At 41.6% G+C, this 24,103-nt stretch overlaps 1 protein-coding gene across 1 annotated transcript in view; it reads left to right on the top strand.

Annotated features, from left to right (window-relative positions):
* The window catches only part of INTS9 (integrator complex subunit 9), an 82,668-nt gene that overhangs the window by 46,744 nt on the left and 11,821 nt on the right, over positions 1-24,103 (top strand). The window contains exons 9-14 of the mRNA XM_070947239.1: positions 1,090-1,201; positions 12,291-12,471; positions 13,910-13,970; positions 17,504-17,675; positions 20,685-20,809; positions 22,799-22,966. Of these exons, the coding sequence (XP_070803340.1) occupies positions 1,090-1,201; positions 12,291-12,471; positions 13,910-13,970; positions 17,504-17,675; positions 20,685-20,809; positions 22,799-22,966 (819 nt within the window). The remainder of the gene's footprint in view (positions 1-1,089; positions 1,202-12,290; positions 12,472-13,909; positions 13,971-17,503; positions 17,676-20,684; positions 20,810-22,798; positions 22,967-24,103) is intronic.

The raw sequence follows: 24,103 nt of genomic DNA, 5'->3' as shown, positions 1-24,103 counted from the left end.
GTAGCATGTGCGTAACTGCCCTTTAAAATGGGGATAGAGCCAGGCAATTTGTAAATGTAAATGTAATGAAAAGTAAATATGGTTGCTTTGCTGCCTTTAATAATTTCCCTTTTCTATAATTCAATCACTATATAATTCACCAGTAGCTTTTAGAGGAACTCTGGGGCTGCATGCAAATCTGTTTAGTAAAGTTGTAGAACTCTAAACTAAAGGGTGATCTTTTGTAAACTCCCTGAAGCCCCCACAAATAAGGCACATCTTTTAAAGGTACTTGCCTAAATATTTTTTTCTCATGAAATATTTGTAGGATTGCCTATCCCCAATAGTTTCTGTTTGTTCTACAGATGTGGCTGTCAACCCTGAAGCTGGCCTGACCGAAGCCATTTTAGACTTCAGTGTTGCTGCACTGGAGCTGAGGGATAGGGAGGGGGGAATAGATATAACTGGGGTTTTGTAGCCAAAACAAAATACTTCCTCCTGAGAACCAAGGACATTCCCACAGGTGGAGTGATGTTAACAAGCACCTTGATTGGACCATGTGACTGATTGTTTGGGAAAGGGGAAAAACTTTTAATTAAGGTGAAAATTTAGAGTCAGTTTTCACCAGCCTATGTCAATATGATATGTCCAATAAAACTATTCTTTGAGGAACCCACCTGCCTTGGAGTTTTGTTTGCTATGGGGGTATTATTTGGAACCCTGACAGTGGCAAGGTGGGCATGCTTTGAGTAACTTTGGGGAAACAACCTGATGAGACCTAGAAGCATGCCTTCTCTGTCATGGTGCTGTCCCCGTCTCCCCCCGAGATTTGGATGATCCTGACCCCATTAGTCTTCTGGAAGGCTATGAAGATCTAGCTTTGCCCCAGTCATTGGGGCCTGGATGCTAGTATAAGCTGGTGTATGTATATAGCATGTATATGTTATTAGAGCAATTTTCTCTAATAGGGCCCTTGCTAGGTTTTCTTTAATGAATTCTACTTGTTTATTGCCTTTCTATCTTTTTCTTTGCCTTCCAAAGTTCCACTGCTTAAGATGGACAGCTCTGTCCATTTATTAAATGATTTTTCTTTCAAAATTTGCCTTTCAGCCCATGGACCAGGCGTCTCTTAAGAACAGTGATGTTCTCATCCTGACTGGACTCACCCAGATTCCCACTGCCAATCCGGATGGAATGGTGGGCGAATTCTGCAGTAACCTTGGTAGGTGGCTGGGCAGTGATTTTGCTGCTTTTCGTACTCTGACTTGGAAAATATATGCAGTATATGGGAAGTAACTCTAAGGCTCATTTAATCGATCCAGGTGACTGCTTCTTCTCCCTTTTTATGGCATCACATTAGCAGTTCAGATGGTATTTTTACAGGGTGCCTTTGTTTCTCTCTCTCTCACACACACAAATATAATTAGCGAGAAATGCAAATTGTACTTGGGGGGGGGAGAACTATTTTGGAACAGATCTGGCATAATGGGATTAAGTTATTTGCTCCTGTTCGCTCTCTGCTAAATAGTAGCAACGTTGCTGCCAAATAAGTTCTGTTTTGATGGAGCTCTGAGGAGAATCTCCCAATCTTACGCCATCTTCTGTTTGGCTAACTTATAACCCATTTGCATTCTTTGGAAGCATCACTTTCCCTTTGCCATTTATCCCCTTTCCTACAGTTGATCACTGAGCACTCTCCAGGAGCAAAAGGGGCCATGACCCAAAATCCAGAAATGCAGGCTTGCCTTTGATTAACATTGGCCATGTGTCCACAGTTCTAGAGGCTGGACTTCATGCAGCAGCTCTGCATGACATAGGATCAATTCCTGTTCCCTTCCTCAGCTTCAGGCTTAAAAGCGAGAAATGTGGGAGGTTGTAATTTAATAGTGGACTTCACAGTTTGCATGGAAAATGTCCCAGATTCAGTTAAGAGTGAGGACAATGATGTAAAACTGTATTGGGAAAACTGCCAGTGTAGAGAGTGGTAAACTAGATGGATCAGGGATTTGGCATTATAAAAATTCAGCATCCTGATTTGTAAGTCTGCCTGTGGATTTGTCTTCTGGTTTGATTGCTACACAGTCTTTTGTCTCTCTGCTATAGGGTAGGAAAAGATGGAGGAGGGTTTAGTGGGTTTTTTATTACTTTGTGCTCCTTTAAAAAAATCCTCGCTGCAAAATCCTCCCAGTTCATATTTCTGCAGTAACCAGACAGATGTCTCTGCAGAACTGATAAGCAGGATAATACAATATAACCCTCTATTTTGCTGTCTTTGATTCAAAAGAACAGGTCTCCTGCCATATTTTTGCTAGCATGCTGGCTAAGGAATTCTGGGAGTTGAAGTCCACCCTTCTTACCGTTGCCAAGATTGAAAAACACTGTTCTAGGGGGATGCTATTCCAGAGGGCAGGTATCATGGCAAAAAGCCTGCTTCTTAGGCCTCATCAGATGGCATTGTTAGATTGAGAGAACACAAAGTGAATCGACTTTATCAGATCTTATCGGGCAGTCAATAACAATGACAGAAAGGCTGGTTCTCAGCTATCCAGGCCTTCTGCCATGAAACGTTTTTGGGGGACAACCAGCTCCTAAAGTTGTAGCCAGAAACTCAAAGAGGTTCAATACCAGGCCACAACTCCTAATTGCCCACGCTAGTGCTCTTCTGGGTCAGATGGATGTTCTGAGTGGTCTTCAAGGGCAACCCCAGGTAGAGGACATTGCAGTAATCTGCATGTAAGATGACAAGGCATGAGTGACCACAAGAAGGGACAGTTGCTCAAAATCTGCCATTGATACTGTTATTACTCCCAACAATATGCTGAGGATAGCACTTTATGCTCCAGAATGCTTCCAAAGCACTCAGGCAACTCATTTCCCATCCTTACTTTTTCTGAAAAGTTCAAGGTTTGGGGAAGGAGATGGAATTTCACTTGCTAGCAACTTTCCAGAGGAGCTGATTACGTTTGATACATATAGGGAAGAGGAAGGAGAAGGGAAGGGAAGGGAAGGGAAGGGAGGAGAGGGGAAGGGAAGGGTTGTTGATGGGTAGAGATCTGGTAGCTGCAATGGTTTATTTCTTTATGAACCCTCAGCAGGCAACAACGGAGGGACTTCAGTAGCCTTAGGGACAGTGGTGGGATTCAACTAGTTCGCACCTATTTGCTAGAACCGGTTGTTAACTTTCTAAGCAGTTCTGAGAACCGGTTGTTGGAAGAAATCTCCTTTTGTTTTTTTCCACTTTACAGAGCTAATCCTGTAAGGAAGGCAGGAAGGAAACATTCTGGTGTTGTTTCTAGCCTAATCTTTATTGCCCTGCTTACAGAAACTGCCTCTCTGGTTAATCCTTATTACATTGTAACAGCTAAAGGTTCTTGGCAGTATGCCTAGACCTACTGTCGCCTGAGCTTCTCCAGAGGTTTTTTCCTCCTTTTGCTGGTACTTTGCTGGGGCTTGACTTTCTTAAAGGGGAAGGGTTGCTTTTAAGCTTTTTACACTACTGTTGGGAGGAAATACTCCCCTGTTAGAGTTTTTCCAGCTGGGATGCAACGATCAGCAGTTTGAAAAAATAATTGAATAATGAAACAGAGCTGCAGGAAAGAAGCTTTTAATGACAAGGAACCAAGATGAGTGATATTCAGCAAGGCTTCTTGGCTAGCTAGAAAGATCGACATTCAAACATGAGTTTACATACCCTTTCTGAGTTTTGGTCTAAAACTGGTTTTTGGTACAGTTTAATTCTGTGCTTGGGGACGTTTAATCCTGTGTTTATTGATGGGATAATTTTCCCTATTCAGCTTTGTTTGGAAGGAAAAAGGTTAATCTCTGTTCCTGAAAAGAAGCAGGGTTCAGAAATCTGGCTAGTTCCTGTGTCTATTTGTTCTGGTAATTGGTTTAACAAGCAACAGATACTGTGTTTGCTCTTTTGCTACATTCTAGTGCTAATTACTTTCTTTGTATTTACACTTGAGCTTGCCTGGAGTGTGAGCTCTGGCAATGAGCCAGACAAGGCTTGTGTTTTAGTTTCAAAAGGATTTTAACTGTTGTGATTTAATTATTTGTATTGTGTTTTAATTTTTCCCTGCCTAATGGTTTCTTTTTCTATCTGGGGAGGGGGTCTTCCTTCACTGCTTTAGTGGTTCCTGGCACTGTCCTTTTGGGTTGTACTTCCAAGAGGCAGGATGCAAGCTTGGCACTGATTTTTTTTACTGCCTTTCTGGGGGGCATGTGATCTTTCCTTAAATCTGGATGATTTCCTTAGGATATCTTGTGAGGTGAATGAGCCCAGCCGTGCTTGACAAACTTGGGAGGGCAGAGACGTGAACCTGGGTTCCCTATATAGTTTGTTAATTTGTCTCTTTAGCTCAGTATTTTGTAGCCCAAATATGCCCACCCACTTTCTGGAGAGCTTAAGTGACCTCTCTGCTAAAGGGCTTCACTTTATGAACAAGAGTTGGCTGCTGATAGTTATCATTGCATTTTATCTGTTTTAATTCCTCAAGGTACTTTGGCACCCTGCCTAATTAGTAACTCTGGGTTGCAGGTATTTCTAATCTAATGATTGGTATTTAGGACAGGGTGCCAGTTCTTTTTGCAAGCCAAGATACAAATCAAATAAATAAAATAAATAAAATAAAATAAATAAAATAAGAAGCTTTTTGTATTTTTGTACAGGTAATCCTTGCTTTACAACAGTTCATTTAGTGACCATTCAAAGTTACAATGGCAGTGAAAAAAGTGACTTATGACCATTTTTCACACTTACGACCGTTGCAGCATCCCCATGGTCACGAGAGGCCCGGCGAGAAGTGCCCCTTGATGTGAGTGACATCAAGTTGGCCACGCCCACCCAGTCACATGACCAACCAGCCATGCCTACCCAGCTGGTCATTAGGGCAGAGAACCAGTTGTTAAATTGTTTGAATCCCACCACTGCTTAGGGAGGAAGCTTTTTCAAGATAGGGTTTGATTTTTATTTCTGCTATTATTCTCACCCTCTCCCATTACGATTTAGGAGATAAAAATAGATATAGGTAGCTGTAAAATTTGGGTGGAAGCGGCAGGGTATACTAGAGGAGACTGTCTAAGATAAAGTAAAGTAATTTTTTTGGTGAAACAAAGTAATCTGTTCTTCCCCAGTGGGGAAAGGGGGCTCTAATTGAAACAGAATTGAAAATATGTGAATCTCATCATTTTAATTCTATTAAAACATTCTTAAGTCTATTTTAGAGTTTGTCCTTGGATTTTTATTTAAGGGACTGATTTTATATGTATGTGCATATGAAGGTATGTCTTCTTAATTATAATTAAATGTAATACCATATTTCTCATAATGGTATTAATTATTATGCACAACATACATAGTCCAGACTGGCTTTTTATTTTAGCAATGGCTTTTGAGTAATTGTTTTTATTATGGACCCTTGTCTCCATTTACATAAAGTAATTGTATTCTCTGTTGATTGTTAGCAACCCTTGGCAAGGACAACCAAACTTGTCAACAATTCCCTATAATTCCCGTTTATAAAATTGGTATGGACTTCATTTCTTTCCTTTTTTCTCTCTCTTTTGGTTTATAGATAGGTATCACCACAGCTGTGATTACAAATTTAGAATTCGCTAGGAAATTAATTTTCACTATCAGCAAAACTGATAATTGTTGAGCTCTACAATGTCACGGGTGGAAACAGTATAATTTCCCAGCTTGCCTGAAATAGTCCATGTGATTGGGAGGGGAGAAGCATTTTATTGCCCAATTTTATAGCCTGTTTTATTAAATGGTGTCACAGCAACTTGCAAGAAAATGAAGTTACTAAAATAATGACAAATATAGAATAGAATAGAATTCTTTATTGGCCAAGTGTGATTGGACACACAAGGCATTTGGTGCATACACTCTCAGTGTACATAAAAGAAAAGATACATTTGTCAAGAATCATAAGGTACAACACTTAATGATAGTCATAGGGAACAAATAAGCAATCAAATCATATTAGGAAACAGTCAATATAAATCTTAAGGATACCAGCAACAAGGTTACAGTCATACAGTCATAAGTGGGAGGAGATAGATGATGGGAACGATGAGAAAATAAATAGTAATGCAGACTTAGTGAACAGTTCAACAGTGTAGAGGGAATTATTTGTTTAGCAGAGTGATGGTGTTTGGGAAATAACTGTTCTTGTGTCTAGTTGTTCTGGTGTGCAGAATTAGATAATTAGATCTTCTAAGTGGGAAGAGTTGTAAAATAATTTTTTTGTTTAGGCTGCCAATCCTACTTAGTTCTGGTGTGATTCTGTTCACTTTCAGCTGGCTAAGCTTTGTCTGTTGACTTTTATATTAACTGTAATTCTAATTATTATCCCACCTTATACAACTCCAGGTGGTATCTGCATGATACTTCTGCCCACCTATTTTCTGCCCAACAACTGTGAGGTGAATTGGGCTGAGAGAGACTGATGGGTGCCAACTCACTCAGCCAGCTCCAGTTAAATCGGAACTAGAACTCACAGTCTCCTGGTTTCTAATCCAGCACCTTTACTACCACACCAAACTGTTATAGCTCCAGTTCCCAGTCCAGCTCTGATCTGAAAGGACTGAACAGGCTCTTCACTGTCCTGGTCCTATATGCATGTTCTCAGATGTCTATGGAGATTCTCAGTCATCCTGGTCATGGTTGTCCCAAAGGTGCTTTCTCAGGAGGCCACTGGACTTTCTGGTTTTTCTTTGAAGTCATTTTTGCTTCTCAGCTCTGATTGGATGGTGTTGAAGCCATTTGGAGAAATGGAAATCCTTCCATTCCCCATCAACCAGTCAGAGCTGAAGAAGCTTCTTGGATGAGAAGTGAAACGTCTTCAAAGAAAAACAAAGTCCAGTGGCCTCTTGAAAAAGCACCTTTGGGATGTTTTCAGATGTTTACCTGCGATTGAATTCCTTATAGAAGAGTCTTGTATTTCAGGCAGCCTTTACCCTATAATGCATAGATATGCATTGGATTACTTTCCTCATTTATCTGTTTCTCGTCTAAGATGTTCCTTGCTTTTTGATTGGTCCATGGTTGTAATCAGGATTATGTTGTCTTCTATAGAATTTTGACATCATCTATCAATTACTTTTAAAAGGGATGTGGTGGCTAAGACACTGAGCTTGTTGATTGAAAGGTCGGCAGTTCAGCAGTTCGAATCCTTAGTGTCGCGTAACGGGGTGAGCTCCCATTACTTGTCTCAGCTCCTGCCAACCTAGCAGTTCGAAGGCACATAAAAAATGCAAGTAGAAAAATAGGGACCACCTTTGGTGGGAAGGTAACAGTGTTCTGTGCGCCTTTGGCGTTTAGTCATGCCGGCCACATGAGCACGGAGACGTCTTCAGACAGCACTGGCTCTTTGGCTTTGAAACGGAGATGAGCACCTCCCCCTAGAGTCAGAAACGGCTAGCACATATGTGCGAAGGGAACCTTTACCTTTTTATCAATTACTTTACAGTTACATTTTTTGGAGCAATTTGTCCCTACATAGCCCTTTCTGATGTTTTACACTATCAAACCCAACAATATTCCCAGTCAAGCTCATGGGCAATGATGATGTTAGTCCAAAGGAGCTCTTGGCTCTACCTTCCTGCTAGCTATGAGAATCATTTCATTCCAGGAACTCACAAACCTTCCCTTGTATGACTTACTAATTATTTTACATGTTTGGGCTGCAGTTGCTGGAAAGCCAGCATGAGGACACTTTCAGAGTTTAATCCGTCCTATAGTTTTTGTCCTTTGAAGGATATGTATATATGTGTTTATGTGTACGTGTGCCTATTCATGTACCTGTTCCAGTACCAGCACCTGTTTCCTGACTTTTCTTTCTTTTAAGTCAAAATAGCTTTCTGGAACTCTGCTGCCCTCTCCTGGCGATAGGTGTTATTATGGGCTTTAAGGCAGGGTTTTGTCGTAAGCGCTGCATAAGGATGAATTTATTAGCCTAAAAGGGATGCAATGCTAAAGTCTTTTCATACCAAGCGAGTCACAAATGAAGAAAATAAATAGAATGCCATTAAACACTTAATACTTTTTTAAAAGCTAGACTGTTAAGCAGAGGTGCGAAGGAATCATTTCACTTTGGCCACTTAACTGGCAGTTTTTTAAAACACCAAATATATAATGAACTCGAAAAATTATGGGTAGGATGATAGAATCAAGGAAAATATCTCAGCAAGATCAGTCCTAACCCTGCTTTTCTTTTGCTTCTCTCTCTTTGCATTTTCAGAGAGCCTCAGTCTTGTTCTTATTTGCTTCCTCCTCTTTTCACCCTAGCTGGTTCCCGTTTCTTAGTGTAGAGATTTTGCTTGCTTTCTGTCTTTCCCAGTAGAGAGCAGCTCTTTAAGTTATTTCCTGTGTATCTCTCAAGCAGTCCTGGGATCTCATCCCATTTTCCCTGTCCAAGCCTTAGGTATGTCTAGTCTATTGAAAAGTGTGATAAGATAGCAGTCTTCCGGTACTTGAGGCCTGTCACAGAGAAGAGGTGGTCAACCTATTCTCCAAAGTACCTGAGAGCAGGACAAGAAGTAAAGGTGAAAGTATCAAGCCTGAATCTGACCAGGCTGCGGGGTTGTTCTATCATGGATTATGCTCACATGAATTCAGGTTGACGCTGGTTGGAGCAGAAGGGGGAGAGCAGGGGTCTTCAGCCAAAACAACATATGAGTCAGATACATTCCAATGGCTGGCTGGCCAGAGGAGGAGGAGAGACGTCGCCAAGCAACCAGCTCTTGTCACGACTGTACAGTGTGACATATTGTTTTGGAAAAATGAGAAATGAAAAGTTTCTGGGGTGGAAAGCCCAGAACCTTTCAGTACTGGCTTTCCACCAGTTCATGCCAAGATGATGTATCTAAATAAATTTGTTCTTTGAGGAACTGAAATGCCTTGGAGTTCGATTTGTGATGGGTACGTTAATTGGAACCTGACAGAAAGATCATTAAAGAGAGATCCAACCTAGAACTAAGGAGAACTTTCCTAATAGTAAGAACAATTAATCAATGGAACGGTTTATCTCCGGAAGTTGTTGGTGCTCCATCAATGGAGGCTCTCATGAACAGATTGGACAACCATTTGTCTGGAATGTTATAGGGCAGGGGTGTCAAATTCAAGGCCCAGAGCCGCTCTGGAAACAGCAAAGGACTGGCCCATGGTGCCTCTGCCAGTGAAAACGGAGCTTGAGAGGGCCATGCACGGTCCTCCCGAGCTCCATTTTGGCTGGCAGAGGATTGCAGGACGCTGTCACATTTGAAAACAGAGCTTGGCAGCACATTTTCACTGGCAGAGCGCTCAGGCCACCATAGGCGCCCCTGACACGAGTGACGTCAAGCTGGCCACACCCACCCTGGCCACGCCCACCCCAGCCCCCTGAGGTCAAACACAACCCTGATGCCCTCAGTGAAATCGAGTTTGATACCCCTGTTATAGGGTCTCCTGCTTTAGAAGGGGGTTGGACAAAAAGACTTCCAAGGCCAACATTATTCCATGTTCCTCTCTCCCATTGGCCAGAGAGTCCAGGGCCATCTGAAAACCTGTGCCATGGAGCACGGGATCAGGCAAGGATTTTTAAATTTAAGAGGTTTTAGATCCTGACTATGTGGCCTGGCTGACCAGGAGAGCTCTGGGGTTGGGTTGGGTTGAGTTGAGTTGAGTTGAGTTGAGTTGAGTTGAGTTGAGTTGAGTTGAGGCACCATCACATTCATTCTAGCTCCTGGAGTGCTTCTCATGGCTTAACCTCTGTGTCTATGTAGTGCTTTGCACCTGCTGTTGCTGGGCATTTCCTTAGTTCCTATAAAGTGTTTTTGAAGCCATAGAAACAGATTTAGAGGCTTCCAAATGTGCAGTGCACCAGCCAAAAATTTGAGATTCTTGCATTAAGTTATGTGATGGCATTGCCGGTACACAGATACACATACACAATTTCTTTACTTACAGCTAGACTGAAAACATCTCCAGACGATTAATTTGCCACCTAGTGGTCATTTGGATTTTGCAGCCCAGACATGTAATTCCTAAAACTCTTACGTGAATTGCTATATGAATGGTCACACATGATGCTACATACAACTAGTCCTTAACTTACAACCAGTTGCTTAGCAACTGCTTGAAGTTACAATGGGCACCCCAAAAAACATTCCAAAGTTCGGACAGCCCCCTCCCAGTAATGTAACCACATTTCAAGTGCTTGGTAACCAGCCCACATTTACCGTTTGCAGCATCCTACAGTCACATTGCCATGATTTATCATATTTTTGGAAGTATAAGACACTCCAGACTATAAGATGCACCTAGCTTTTTTGGGGAGGAAACAAGAAAAAAAAATCTGCCTCTGCCTCCCAGCATCCATCCAGTATTCATCTGGCTCGTTCGCTGCAGCCCGTTTGCTGTGGCCCATTTGCCGCTGTCCATCTGGTGGCAGTGCCCGTTCAGTGCGGCCCGCTGACCCTGGCTCATTCGCTGCCACTGCAGCCCGTTATCGCTGCACCCCATTTGCTGTGGCCCGTTCACCGCAGCCCATTCACTGTGGCCCCTTTGCTGAGGTCCGGTCGCTGCCACTGCCCGTTCGCTGTGGCCCGTTTGCCACTGCCCCAGCCCGTTCGCCGCAGCCTATTTATCGCCATGGCCCATTCTCCACCGCCTGTTTGCCGCCAGCGTGGCACGTTCACCACCGTGGCCTATTCTAGAACAGCTGATCGGCCCTCCCCCCCACCGTAACATTCACTGTATAAAGACTCACTGAAATTTTCACCCACTTTTGAGGGGGGGGAGTGCATCTTATACTCCGAAAAATACGATATGTCATTTTTGCCAAAAATCAAGTTGTATGCAAAAATGCCTCATAGCAAACAATGTCAGGCTTGGACATGGCAATAATCTGCAGTCAGTCTGGAGGTTGGAACTAAAAATCAAAGGCAAAACAGTAAGTCTTATCTAAGAAATAAACCAGAGACAGAGACAAGGATGAAGCCAGAAGTTCAAGCCAAAGAATAGATGTGGAAGCAAAAATGCACCAACACTTAGAAAGGAATTATTATTGCAGCAAGTCTAAATTGGAATAGGAAGACCTCTTATATACCCACCCTGTCCTGGAGAATCTTGGATAGGTTCACTTTCTCTAAAGCCAGAAGATTTTTCACTGAGAAGGCTGCCGCCTATAACTCAGAATTTCCCTAAGCAAAGAAATAGCCCCATGTTAAAACTATTTTTCCCAGATCTTTTATATATTTTGACTTACAATCTTGAGTACGCCTGTATAGTGCCCACAAGAGCTGCCATAATCAAAAGCCTTTCCATAGGCATGTGGAGGGCTCCATGAACCCACTTGATTCTATTTTTTAAAATCTTTTTAGTTAGAAAAAAGTAAATGAGAAACTAGCAAACTACAAAGCAAGACCATCAAACCTCAAGCACAATTTTTATTTATATTGGAGCCATCCTGAAAAATGAAAATAATTGCCTATTGCTTTCTCTGGAAATATACCCACCATGGGGTATTTTATGTCTGATCCTGCCTCTCATGACAGCCATAATATGTCTATAACATACTCTCAAAATTATTTTATGTTCCCAGTCGCCCCAAAAGTCAGCAACACCTGATTTATAATTTTGTTTTTATTAACCAGCTGCATTAGTTATACTGTTTTCTACACCTTTTACAGGAAAAATTGGGGGGGGGGGGTTGTTCGTTACTTTTATAGTTAGATTTTCAGTTTTTATTGTGACTTCTCCAAGAAAACCTTTGTTTTGAAGAGAAAAAGTAGATGCTTTAATTAACTAATAAACAAAGAGATAACCTTAGTTTATGCAGACTTGAAATCTTGGGAGTAGCCATGCATAGAATATAGAAGTGGGGTGTAGGCATAAAAGGCTTCTGAAAACATCTGGGAAAAAATGGGAAAAATGCAGTTTTCAGGATTACTAATATATAAAGCCAAAAAATGAATAAATGCAGAACTCTAGTATTATTAATGAAATGGACCAGCATGAAGCGCTGGTTCTGTTCCCAGAAAAGAGAGAACTTTGCACAATGCATGGAAAATATGTGAACTTAATAACTGTGGACATAACTGTCTTTTTCTAAATTCAGGGGAGTCTGTCAATGCTTGTTTGCTTTATAGCCAATTAATGAAACCCCTGTGTTCAGAAACAATATACTTCAGTATCTTCATGTTGAGGAGAAACCACAGGGACAGCTGCCTCCATTATGCCATGTTTGTGAGTTTTCTTCATTGGACACTATTGGAACTATATATCTTATTATTATTTTTTATTGCCTTGTGCCTTTGTTAAGCTCTTACAGTTCGAAATGGAGGGAACGTGCTGGTCCCTTGCTACCCCTCTGGAGTGATCTACGATCTTTTGGAGTGTCTCTATCAGTACATTGATTCCGCCGGACTTTCCAACATCCTCTTTTACTTCATTTCACCTGTGGCAAACAGCTCTCTTGAGTTTTCCCAGATCTTCGCTGAATGGTAGGTGACAGCGGCTTCTGTTTATCAGCAAAGAGATTCAAGACTTTGGTGGGGCACTTCATTTTTTAATATGTTTCTGAGAAATGGGAAAAATCACTCTGGCCTGGGGAGGAGGTATTCAAGGCTCTTTTTTTGGGGTGGGGGGTCGTGAAATGGAGTTTTAAGCCTTTAGGGTTTTGTCCTTAAACATCCTTCATCCAATGGTTGGATTCAGCTGGTTTGGGCTGGTTTGGGCGAATCGGTAGTTAAATTGCTGGCTGGCTCCACCCCTTCCTGCCTCGCCCCTTCCAGGAGTCCCCACGCGCCCCCTTTTGGCTCCCAGGAAGTGCAGGAGGCGAGTGCTGCCTGTCACACCCCCTGGCCATGCCCACCATGGCCACGCCCACCCAGCTGGTCATTAGGGCAGAGAACCCTGATGTGGCGCAGCAGACTAATGCTACTGTTAAAGGTAGTATTTAGTTTCCAACTGCCTGCAATTACTGCGATTTCAATTCTCACCAGGCTCAAGGTTGACTCAGCCTTCCATCCTTTCTAAGGTAAGTAAAATGAGGACCCGGTTTGTGGGGGCAATAAGCTGACTTTGTATAAAAATATACAAAAGTATGAAGGCTATTGCTTAACGCATTGTAAGCCGCCCTGAGTCTCCGGAGAAGGGCGGCATATAAATCAAAATAAATAAATAAATAAATAAAAAACCAGTTGTTAAATTATTTGAATCCCACCACTGCCTTCATCCAAAAGTTTGAGCCCACCTATTCCAGTGACTTTAGAAACCTATAAAAGGGAGCAACCCAGGCAGTAGGTTGTCCACTCTGGTTCTGTACATTCAGAAGTATTTTCATATTTTTCTGAGCCAATGGTTGTAGAAAAATGCTGGGTGCCTTATTTATTATTCACATATAATCCATGCGATGGATTCAAAACTATGTCAGTGCTATTTCAACAATCATCCTCTTGATTTTTGATCCATGAGATTCCTGAACGAAAGCCAATTAGTGAACTGGTAGTCAACCAGATTGCTCCCAGAAATTCTTTCCCCATAGTAGCTGGTGTCTCTTTCTTCTATAGCTGCACTTTCTCTATAAATAATCAACAGAAGGGGAAGCATCTGAGTCTGATACAGGAAAAAAACCCCAAAGAGTCATTTTAATCCCTTCAAGACATACTGGTTTATTATGACATAAATGTCCAGGACCGATGCCCATGAAGGGATATACTGTGATTACATTGTCAGTTTTCAAAGCACCCCCAGATGTCTTGTTGTGCCTCTATTCCAGTAGGATCCTAGAGAAGGTTCCAGGTTTATTTAACTATTTTGCTGTTGCTGCCACCAAACTTTGGCTGAAGAGCTGGGCAGTAGGTGGCAGCAGTTACTTGCTATGTGTGACCAGACAGACATACAATTCTGGATTGTTTTGCTCTCTCCTTTCAACTTTAGGTTATGTCACAACAAGCAGACAAAAGTATACCTACCAGAACCTCCCTTTCCTCATGCAGAGGTAAGTTGGTTTCCCTAAATGTGCAGAGCTTTCATTTCATTCATTTAAAATGAGAAAGGATAGAGATATCCTCTTTAGCTGAATAGGACTATTGGATCCTAGGCAGGGGTGGATTCTACTTAACTTTACTACCGGTTCGCAACGGGGCCGCGCACGTGTGCTCACTTTGCTCGTGCACGCGCTCACACGCTCTTCTGTGCAAGCGCAGAAGCATTTTTATTACATCAAGGTCAGTGGGCGGGGCCTCCCGCCAGCTTTACTACCGGTTCTATAGAACCGGTGCGAACCGGAGGCAACCCACCACTGATCCTAGGGCTGTGACCCCCCCCTCCAATTGCAAAATTATTGATTAGTTGTGAACTTAGATGACAGAAAGGGAGTGCATACATAAGCTTGTTAAGCTATTTAGTTTTAATTTAATTTTAATTAAGTTTCATTTTTGTCCTGGCCACCCCTATTTCTTAGACTGCATCCCTGGCATATCATTCAGAGACCAAGTGCTTAGTCTTGCTTCCATTGGCTAACTGTAATCCTTCATGGTCTGCAGACCCAGATAATTTCTGAGGCTGCTTTTTCTTGGAATTATGGTTGAGTTGAGGCAGGCAGCCCAGGTGTTGTGAGTTTGGATTTCTGCATTGAAGAGGAGATTTGATGACTGGCCCTTTTCTATTCTGTGGGTTTTATGTTTTATAAAAAGAAGACCCCCTAACTCTTAAGCCCAATTTATAAGTAATTTAGAACAATGTAACCTTCCCATGGTGGTTTTCTGGGATAAATGAGTGGATGTTCATTAATGAGGACTTATTCAGTGGTTTCTGCATTCCAGATGTGGCTGAAGTGGGTGTCGTTTTTAAGTCTAAAGCTATGGAAAGCTAATGTCATTTCATTTTGTTAGACTTAGACTTAGAATAACTTTATTGTCACTTTGAATGTAGATATTCGGCATACATTAAAATGAAATTTTGTTGCATACAGCTCTCAAAGGGCCTCCACCTCTAATATACACTACATAAACATGACTAAATATATACATACGTAATTATGCATATACCCACATATATTATATGACATGGAGAAACAACACAGTTTAGTTTGGATGTACACATGGACATGGCGAGAGAAACAAATCTTGCGAGTTTACCAGACAGGTGACATAGGGAACAAAGCTGATACAGAATGTGGAAGTCCTGCTAGAAATACTTTGACACCTCCTCCCAGAGGGGAGCAACAGAAACAGACTATGAAGTGGGTGTGTGGGGTCTCTAACAATGCTTTGAGCTCTAAGCACATAGTGCTTATAAGCAATATCCTGAATAACTGAAAGCAAGCTTCCTATGATCTTCTCGGCTGTCCTTACCACTCTCTGTATGGACTTTCTATCTGAGGCACTGTAGCCACCAAATCCAAACAGTGACGCAGTTGCCTTTTTTAGTAGATGGCTTCATGTCTCTTGTGCCCAAACCCATAAATAACAGGGCTTCATAATTTATTGTAACAGTATAGGCTACAATAAAAGTCCTTTTAAGCTGTAAACTATGTGAGGGAAGCTGGGGAGATAGAGAAGGTCCACTACAGCTCCTTCTTTACCAGTTGTGAAACTGGGAGAAGACTGGCTTGGAATTGCCAATTCAAATCAACGCAATATGTTCCCTCTTATTTTTTAAAGAGTAGCCTCATAGATTTCTGCAGTTTACACCTGTACTTATTGACCTTCCAAACTGCATTCACTTTATATGAAAGAAAAAGCAAGCGGTTGGAGAATGCCCTTGTTTTGAATGCTGCACTTTAAGCTTAGAAAATGTATTTGGTTTTTGTTTTGAGTTTTTGTTTTTCCATCTCCAGCCCCTGGAGATTTTGGTCAATATAGTGTAAAAGGTATCCTTGAAGCAGCTTCTTTTCCTGCCATCAATAGGAAACAAGAAGAAATTGAATATCTTTTCAAAAGTCTGCACACATTTATTTAATGGATTATTATTAAGTCGTTCTTGTCAAGGAAAATAATCCATTAACAACACCAAGGCAAAAGCCCCACATTTTTGGGCTGTGGCAAGACCTGCTTACAGAGCCCTTTATCTCTGCTCTCTAGAGGTGAAATTCTTACAAAGGAATTTATTCATCTCCTACAATTGCCTGCTGACCTTACAGGTTTCATTGCTGGAAGAAATGCTCAGAAGACAAGAACCATATTTGACTTGGAAGCTGCACTTTCTTTCTCTGTATGGGAGCCACGGAGTCTATAGCCTACAATATTGCTATGTTATTGGGGACACGGTGGCTCAGTGGCTAAGATGCTGAGGTTGTTGATCGAAAGGTCGGCAGTTATCCAGTTTGAATCCCTAGTGCCGCGTAACGGTATGAGGTCCCGTTTCTTGTCCCAGCTTCTGCCAACCTAGCAGTTCGAAAGCACGTAAAAAAAATGCAAGTAGAAAAATAAGGGCCACCTTTGGTGGGAAGATAACAGCGTTCTGTGCGCCTTTGGTGTTTAGTCATGCCGGCCACAAGACCACGGAGACGTCTTCGGACAGCATTGGCTCTTTGGCTTTGAAATGGAGATGAGCACCGCCCCCTGGAGTCGGGAACGACTAGCACATATGTGCGAGGGGAACCTTTACCTTTACATGCTATGTTACTTTATTTATAAACTAAATCTTGTAAGATCAGATATTACAACCACATGGTCTTAGCTGGAAAACTGAGAAGCAGAACCAAATTCCATTTTTATTTATTTATTTTTTAAATATACTTTATTAGTTTTGTAATTAAAAACATCAAATCTCTACTAAAATCAGAAGTGCAGTGTTAACGAATGGTTAAATAATAGGATAAAATTATGATGTCAGGGTATGCTTATTTTTTGCAATTTAAATGTGAAATATACCCGATGTATATCTTGTAAATATGTACAAACACTGCACAAATTCCATTTTTAATCCTCTGGGAACAGAGGCTGGAGGGTGGAGAGCAGGGGTGAAATGCTACCGGTTCGGGCCGGTTCACCCGAACTGGTAGTAAAAAATGCTACTGGTTCGCTGAACTGGTAATAAAAAATGAAAAAAAAAAGTTCCAACAATCAGCTGAGCGACACGCGATCGTCTGAACTTTTTTTTTTTTAACTTTTTTAGCATTTTTTTTACTACCGACTTGGGTGAATAGGTAGTAAAAAATGCTTTTAAAAAGTAAAAAAAAAGGCTCCGACAATCACAGCTGTGCCGCGCAATCGTCGAAATCTTTTTTTTACTTTTTTAAAACATTTTTATTACCTATTTGCCCGAGCCAGTAGTAAAAAAATTCTTTTAAAAAGTTTTTAAAAAGGTTCCCACACGCGCCACAGCTGATCACCCCCCTGGTGCGCTGTTCTACTTACTTTCCCAAGCTTCCTTTTGGTGCGCACTGCGCACGCACACAGTGCGCATTTGGCACAAGCACCATCAACGAATTGGTAGTAAACCGGTTCAGATTTCACCATTAGTGTAGAGCCAGTTTAACAGCCACTGAAAAAGGCAAATAACCATCTTCCTCCTTCTGAATACCAGCTCATCCAGTCAAACAAACTGAAGCATTACCCCAGCATCCATGGAGATTTTAGTAATGACTTCAAGCAGCCTTGTGTGGTGTTCACTGGTCATCCCTCGCTTCGGTTTGGCGATGTGGTGCATTTCATGGAACTGTGGGGGAAATCCAGTCTCAACACCGTTATATTTACAGGTATGATTTCGAATGTAATTAATAGCAAAACAGAGCTGTATTTCTAACGTGTGGACCTGGGTAAGTAATTCACAGACTGTATGCATCATCTTTTTACCAAGCCCACAGAGACTTCACTTCCAATAAAAACCAATATGGTTTTACGGAGACATTTTATCATTATGGAAAGTAAATGGGGTCTTAAAAATAAAGAGCAGCAGTTTTAATTGGGCCTGAAAGGGAAATGAGTAGCTAATAAAGTTCTTCTGAAATTGATCAAGTTTGAACAACTAATTAAAATGTTGGCATCCTTCTGGCTGAAAGCGACACTTTAGAACCATCTCCATGGGCAGACCCACAAATCATGTTTTGTGACAGTGTGTTCAAGAAAAAGCAGGTTTGCTGAATGAGACCCAAAATAAATCAGTCCAGCACTTGGAGTTCAACATTAGCCAGTTAAATGTCCTACGTGGGTTCTCAGAAATTGTTTTTTTCTGCTTTACTTAAAATATCTTGTCTGTAGTTACGTCTAGATATGTGGGAACTGTCCCAGACAGCCTGGCCATTCTGGATTTTCCCACAGGACTTTAGGTTTTTGCTATAACGCAGAGAAAAGACTTCCTACTTCAGTTTACATAACTTAATACTGAAGTTGAAACAGGGCTGCTAAAGTAACTTCGGAAAAATATGTTGGGCTGAAGCCCACAACTTTCTATTTATACGTTGGAAAGCTATGAAGAAATATTGCTGTCTATTGTATCAACGTTTTCTTTCAAAGATAGGGAACTGTTTAAGGAGTACTTTCTTTTAAATTCAATTTCGGTGTTGCAGAATGAACTATTTCAAATCTGACTCTGGTTTAATAGAAAATTTAATTAAATGCAAGACATAGTTTCCTCATCTGTCCATCCCCCCCCCCGACCTCTTGCCATTGCATCTTGATTAAATTTCCAATAGGAAAGAAGTGATAATTCTTCTAGATGAATTGCTACTGTCGTTCTACATGAGACTAATTGTTATAATTTTCTATTGATTATCTGAAAATAACTAGATTAGCCTTCCCTACCGTGGTATCTTTCGTATGATGTGTTGGTAATGGGAATTGTGATTCAGTATGTCATGTTGAGGGATGTCAACAGATAGAGATAAGCTGAACTAGATATCTTTTCCCTTGAAGTCCTTGAATAAGAGCACCTTTTTATTTATTTATGTTAAATTTGAAGATACAGTAGAAGCCCTGTTTTTATAGTGTTATACAGCTCCTTACTTTTTAGACAAGCACTGCGGTGGAAGTAGATTTAATATATAAATCTGATGATAATCCAATTTTCAGGCCCAACTATTATGGGACAATCCTATTTGTGGCTACTCAGAATTAGGTCCCAAAACATTTGGTGGGAATTGCCTGAGAATCAGTCCATCCAATAACTTTCCTCACCTTGCCTCTTCCCATATGGATGATGGGAATTGTAATCCAAAATATCTGGAAGGCACCATGTTGTAGAAGAATTATGGATCAGATGGCAACTTCAATTAACAAAGCTGTTGTAAAAGCCAGATGACAAGAAACTTTAATTCTTAATGGGAATAGTTGTACTGCTTCTGGACTTTGTTTGAAAATGTTGGGAGGTACCTGTGTTTCCCTGAAAATAAGACTGGGTCATTATATATATTAATTTTTGCTCCAAAAGATGCATTAGGGCTTATTTCCCAGTTAGATCTTATTTTCGGGGAAAGACGGTACTGAATACGTCTGTCTAGCTCCGTGATGGCGAACCTATGGCACGCGTGCCAGAGGTGGCACACAGAGCTGTCTCTGTGGACATGCACGCTGTCACCCCAGCTCAGCCAGCTGGTCGTTGGGTTTCCGATGTGTGCATGCATGCCGGCCAGCTGGTCGTCAAGTTTCTGAGGCACGCATGTGCGCCAGCCAGCTGCTCGTTGGGTTTCTGGTGCTTGTGTGTGCCCGCATGTGCACGCACGCCTTCCAGTTTAGGCACTCGGTGACTAAAAGGTTCGTCATCACTGATCTAGCTGATGATCTTAACCAGAGCTTATTTTTGGGGTAGGTCTTATATTACGAGCATCCTGAAAAATCATACTAGGGCTTACTTTCCTGTTGGGTTTTATTTTGGGGAAACACGGTAGATGCGTCTTGGCTAAAGCTTTCCCCTGTTGAATTCTTCTGTCAAAGTGATTTCATTCAAATCAGGAGCCTGTGATGAGTGCGAAGAAGGGAAAATTAAATTACTTAAAATAATGTGTTGGAGAGTTGACAGATTCATAATAAAGAAGATGGTAGTAAAATCCCTGAGCAAATATGCAGGAATCTCTAAATGTAAATTTCTCCCAAGATCCTGCTATAGCATTGCTCTGGGGCATTGTGGGAAAGAAAACTGATGCTAGCAGGCACAACCATCCAGTCCAGGGAAGCTCGGTATCAATGTGGTTTATTCCCTCGTGCATCTGTATTCAGTTGTCAGAATTTGACTGTTTAGATCAACAAAGGCTTTGAGTAATGCCAACACTTTCTCCTTTTCCATGAATGCATAAGCCCTGTCACCAGCCCTCTTTTTCTTTTGGGTATCTTTGAGTCAAACTTGATTCCTGGTGACCCACACTGAATTTTCTTAACAACGTTTTCAGAAGAGGGTTGCCCTTGTCTTCTTCCTATGTTGAATGAGATTGACTGGCCCTAAATCACCCAACTAGCTTCAGGCATAAAGTGGAATTAGTACTCACTGTCTCCTGCCGTGTAGCTCAGTGCCTTTAGCTACTACACAAAATTGATTCTTATACTCCTCTTTATTTGCCTTGCCTTTGTTTATTCTACGCATCCTCTTTGTCTCAGGACTTGAAATCTTGATCATTAAGATGTCCCCAAGCCATATAGTCCCTGTTTTCTGGTTTAAATCAAAGTCCCTAGTCCTATAGAGGAGTGTGTGGTTTGACAAAGTTTTGGCATAACATTAAACACTAGGTTTCTTTCTTTCTTTCTTTCTTTCTCCCTCTTCCCTCTCCTGTTTACAGAGCCTGACTTCTCTTACCTGGATGCATTGGCCCCCTACCAGCCACTGGCCATGAAGTGCATCTATTGTCCTATAGACACCAGGCTGAATTTTATCCAGGTGTCCAAACTACTCAAAGAAGTACAGGTAATCAAATTTACTCATCTTAATTTGCTTACTGCAAGTCCAAATTATACTTAACCCAAGTATAGGTGCCCCCAAAATTTATTCTGCTATATATGATAGAACTGAGGCACCTGTGGGGGGCGAAGGGGAGAGGTTCAAGCATTGGAGAAATGATGAAAGCAGTGCCACACCACCAGGACACAAATTCCATCCCTTTTGTAAATGTGTTCTTGTGGTAGAGTTTATGTTGCAATGGTCCAGGGTTGCTTTCGTCATTTTAATTTTAACATCATTTTAATGAAAACCTCTGCTTTTGCAGATGTGCCTAGAAATATTCTTTATGTCAATTTATTGCTCAGTGAAGAAAATCCCAAAACATTATTATTAACTATATTTGAAGACTTCCAAAGAGGCTAATATCTTTTTAGAAACTGGATTTTTGCCAGACTGCATTATGTGAAGTTTTGTTGAGCATGTAACTGACATTCGTCCTCCTATAATACAGACTTGTATTACAAAAGCAGAAAACATTCCAACCTCCAATCTAGGTTGGCCTGACCCCATTTTTCCAGCCCTCTAGGGCTCCTTGTCATTTATGTTTGTCAGTGCAATTGTCCAAAATCAACCATGTGGCTGATTGCCGTTTTGAGATGAGGAACATATGGGACATGGTAAGTTCTAAAATAATTTTAACAGTAGTTGGAAAAAAACGCAACCATAAAGAAAAAACAGAATAACAGAGTTGGAAGGGACCTTGGAGGTCTTCTAGTCCAACCCTCCACTTCAGACAAATGGTTATCTATCATCTTCTTAGAAACTTCCAGTGTTGGAGCATTCACAACTTCTGCAGGCAAGTTGTTCCACTGATTAATTGTTCTAACTGTCAGGAAATTTCTCCTTAGTTCTAAGTTGCTTCTCTCCTTGATTAGTTTCCACCCATTGCTTCTTGTCCTGCCCTGAGGTGCTTTGGAGAATAGCTTGACTCCCTCTTCTTTGTGGCAGCCCCTGAGATATTGGAATACTGCTGTCATGTCTGTATGACTTGTTCTCACCCACTTAGCATCATCATGTTAAAGTATAGTCCTCAGGGCCCCCCAGAATTTAGCAGGTCATTATGAGACAGCTGCATCTTTCGAATATTATATTCCTTAAAGCATAGTGTCTTACCAGAACTGTAGTAGTACAATAAAACCCCAGTTTTCCACATCTCAGCTCAACGGGAGCCACATACAATGGACAAAATACAGTTGGAAGTTGCATAATGGTATGATTGGTATCCATTTATGTTATTTGTGTGATGACATCATTATCTAAATGATGTAATTTTGGTATCATTTGTGTAATGGTGTCACAATATAAGTGATAACAATTTACAATATATCTACATTTGCATTACCCAATGGTGTACTTCAAGTTTAACTGTAATATAAACCTTACATGAACTGATCTGAAATCTTGAGACAAGCTACCATTTCTTTCAGTTTTTCAGTATAATCAACTTTTTCTAGTTTTCCCCAGATTCATGGACATTTCCTCCAAGAATTCTCAGTAATGATCCCGTAAGGTGAAAAACTCTGGGATTTGAAATTCACCCATCTGCAGATCTTCCCAGAATAGCTTTTCTGTCACAAGACTCAGGTCTTGGCTTATGGTCCTGTAATGGTTGAATTTGTAGGCTGGACTTTTGAGGGGGTGGTGATGGAAGGGGGGAAATATGTCCTATTTTATTATTTTATTTCATTCCTTTCCAAGCAGAAAACAGACTGGTCTGGACATTTTCTCCCTGACATGCTATTTTTTAGTTTCTGTAAGTTTTATTAGGCAAAGCCTTGGAAATAACACCTCCTTCTACATACAATATATAAACTGTATATGGAGTCATTGGGAGTTAGCATATATTCTTAATTAATTAATCTTGAAAAAAGTGTGTGAAAAACTTTTTTTCACACTTTGAAACTGCACTGTATCTTACTGAAAATCTCAGGAGTGCTTTCCTTGTTTTCTTAACAGCCTCTCCATGTGGTTTGTCCTGAGCAATATACTCAGCCTCCTCCAACCCAATCCCATCGCACAGATTTGATGGTTGACTGCTTGCCTCCACCCATGTCCTACCGTAGAGCAGAGGTGCTAACTCTTCCATTCAAACGCCGTTATGAGAAGATTGAAATCACCCCAGAGGTGAGGAATGAAAGGTGGGCTCATGAAGGGACTGATAAGAGAGCTCTTCAGGATTGTTTGGGGAGGGGGAGTGAAAGGCCTTGAAGCAATGGGTGAAGTGCATGAATAGAGCACCAAGATGTTGTTGATTGACATACTGTAACTGGTGTCAGCAAGACACAGATATGTTTTGTTCAGATTTTCTTGAGAACAAAGACCAATAGCTGTTGCTATTGATGTTGCTGAAATGAGGTCATATTTTGCAGGGGGAAAAAGTCTGTTATATGTCTTTCTCTTCTAGCAAACTTTCTAGAACCTTTCAGTTCTAGTAAGCAAAATTGGGTTACTTGCATCAGTGCTCCGACTTAGTTTTGTAACAGATTCCACCTTGAGATTACCAGTGTGTTGGCTACATGCACCAATGTGCCTTTGGGTAATTTTCTTGCTGCCCTTACAATGACCATTCCCACCGGGATGGTTTGTTTGGAGCATGGGTCAGCAACCCACGGCTCCAGAGCCACAAGCAGCTTTTTGGGTCCTCTGATGCAGCTCCTTGTCCCATCACTGGTTGGCCCCGCCCCTCATTTCTTTTTTGGACTCCAGCCCGAAGCGGCAGGAAGCAAAGGCTGCCTCAACACAGTTGAAATTACTCCCTCAGGAAAGACACATGCGTGTTCTCTCTCTCTCCCTCTGCGCTCGGCTAAAGAACTGCCGGGGGTGGGCGATGACATGGCAAGGCGATGACCGGAGCATTAGTACAGGAGAGAAGCCGTGTCCTGTTAAGATCCTCCTGAAGTGAGCAACTGCCCACCCCACACGGGCCTTTGCTGCACTTTGCTCCCAGACAGGGAGTTACAAGAGAAGGGGGGAAGGAGAAGGACAGTCGGCTGAAGGGAGGGGGGAGAGAGAGAGAGAGAGACACACACACACACACACACATATACAGAGAGAGAGAGAGAGAGAGAGAGAGAGAGAGAGAGAGAGAGAGACATAGAGAGCAGGTGAGAGAGGGGAAGAGAGGGAGAGAGAGAGATACAGAGGGAGAGAGACACGGGGGGAGGGACAGAGCGGAAGATAGGAAGAGGGACAGACACAAAGATACAGAAAGAGGGGGGAGAGAGGGGGAGATAGGGAGGGGGAAGAGAGACATAGAGAATG

The sequence above is a fragment of the Pituophis catenifer genome, unplaced genomic scaffold (genome assembly GCF_029215685.1).
Source record: "Pituophis catenifer annectens isolate HBS135680 unplaced genomic scaffold, rPitCat1.0.hap2 SCAF_1, whole genome shotgun sequence".
NCBI classification, from domain to species: domain Eukaryota; kingdom Metazoa; phylum Chordata; class Lepidosauria; order Squamata; family Colubridae; genus Pituophis; species Pituophis catenifer.
This window is presented reverse-complemented; position numbering and strand designations above follow the sequence as displayed.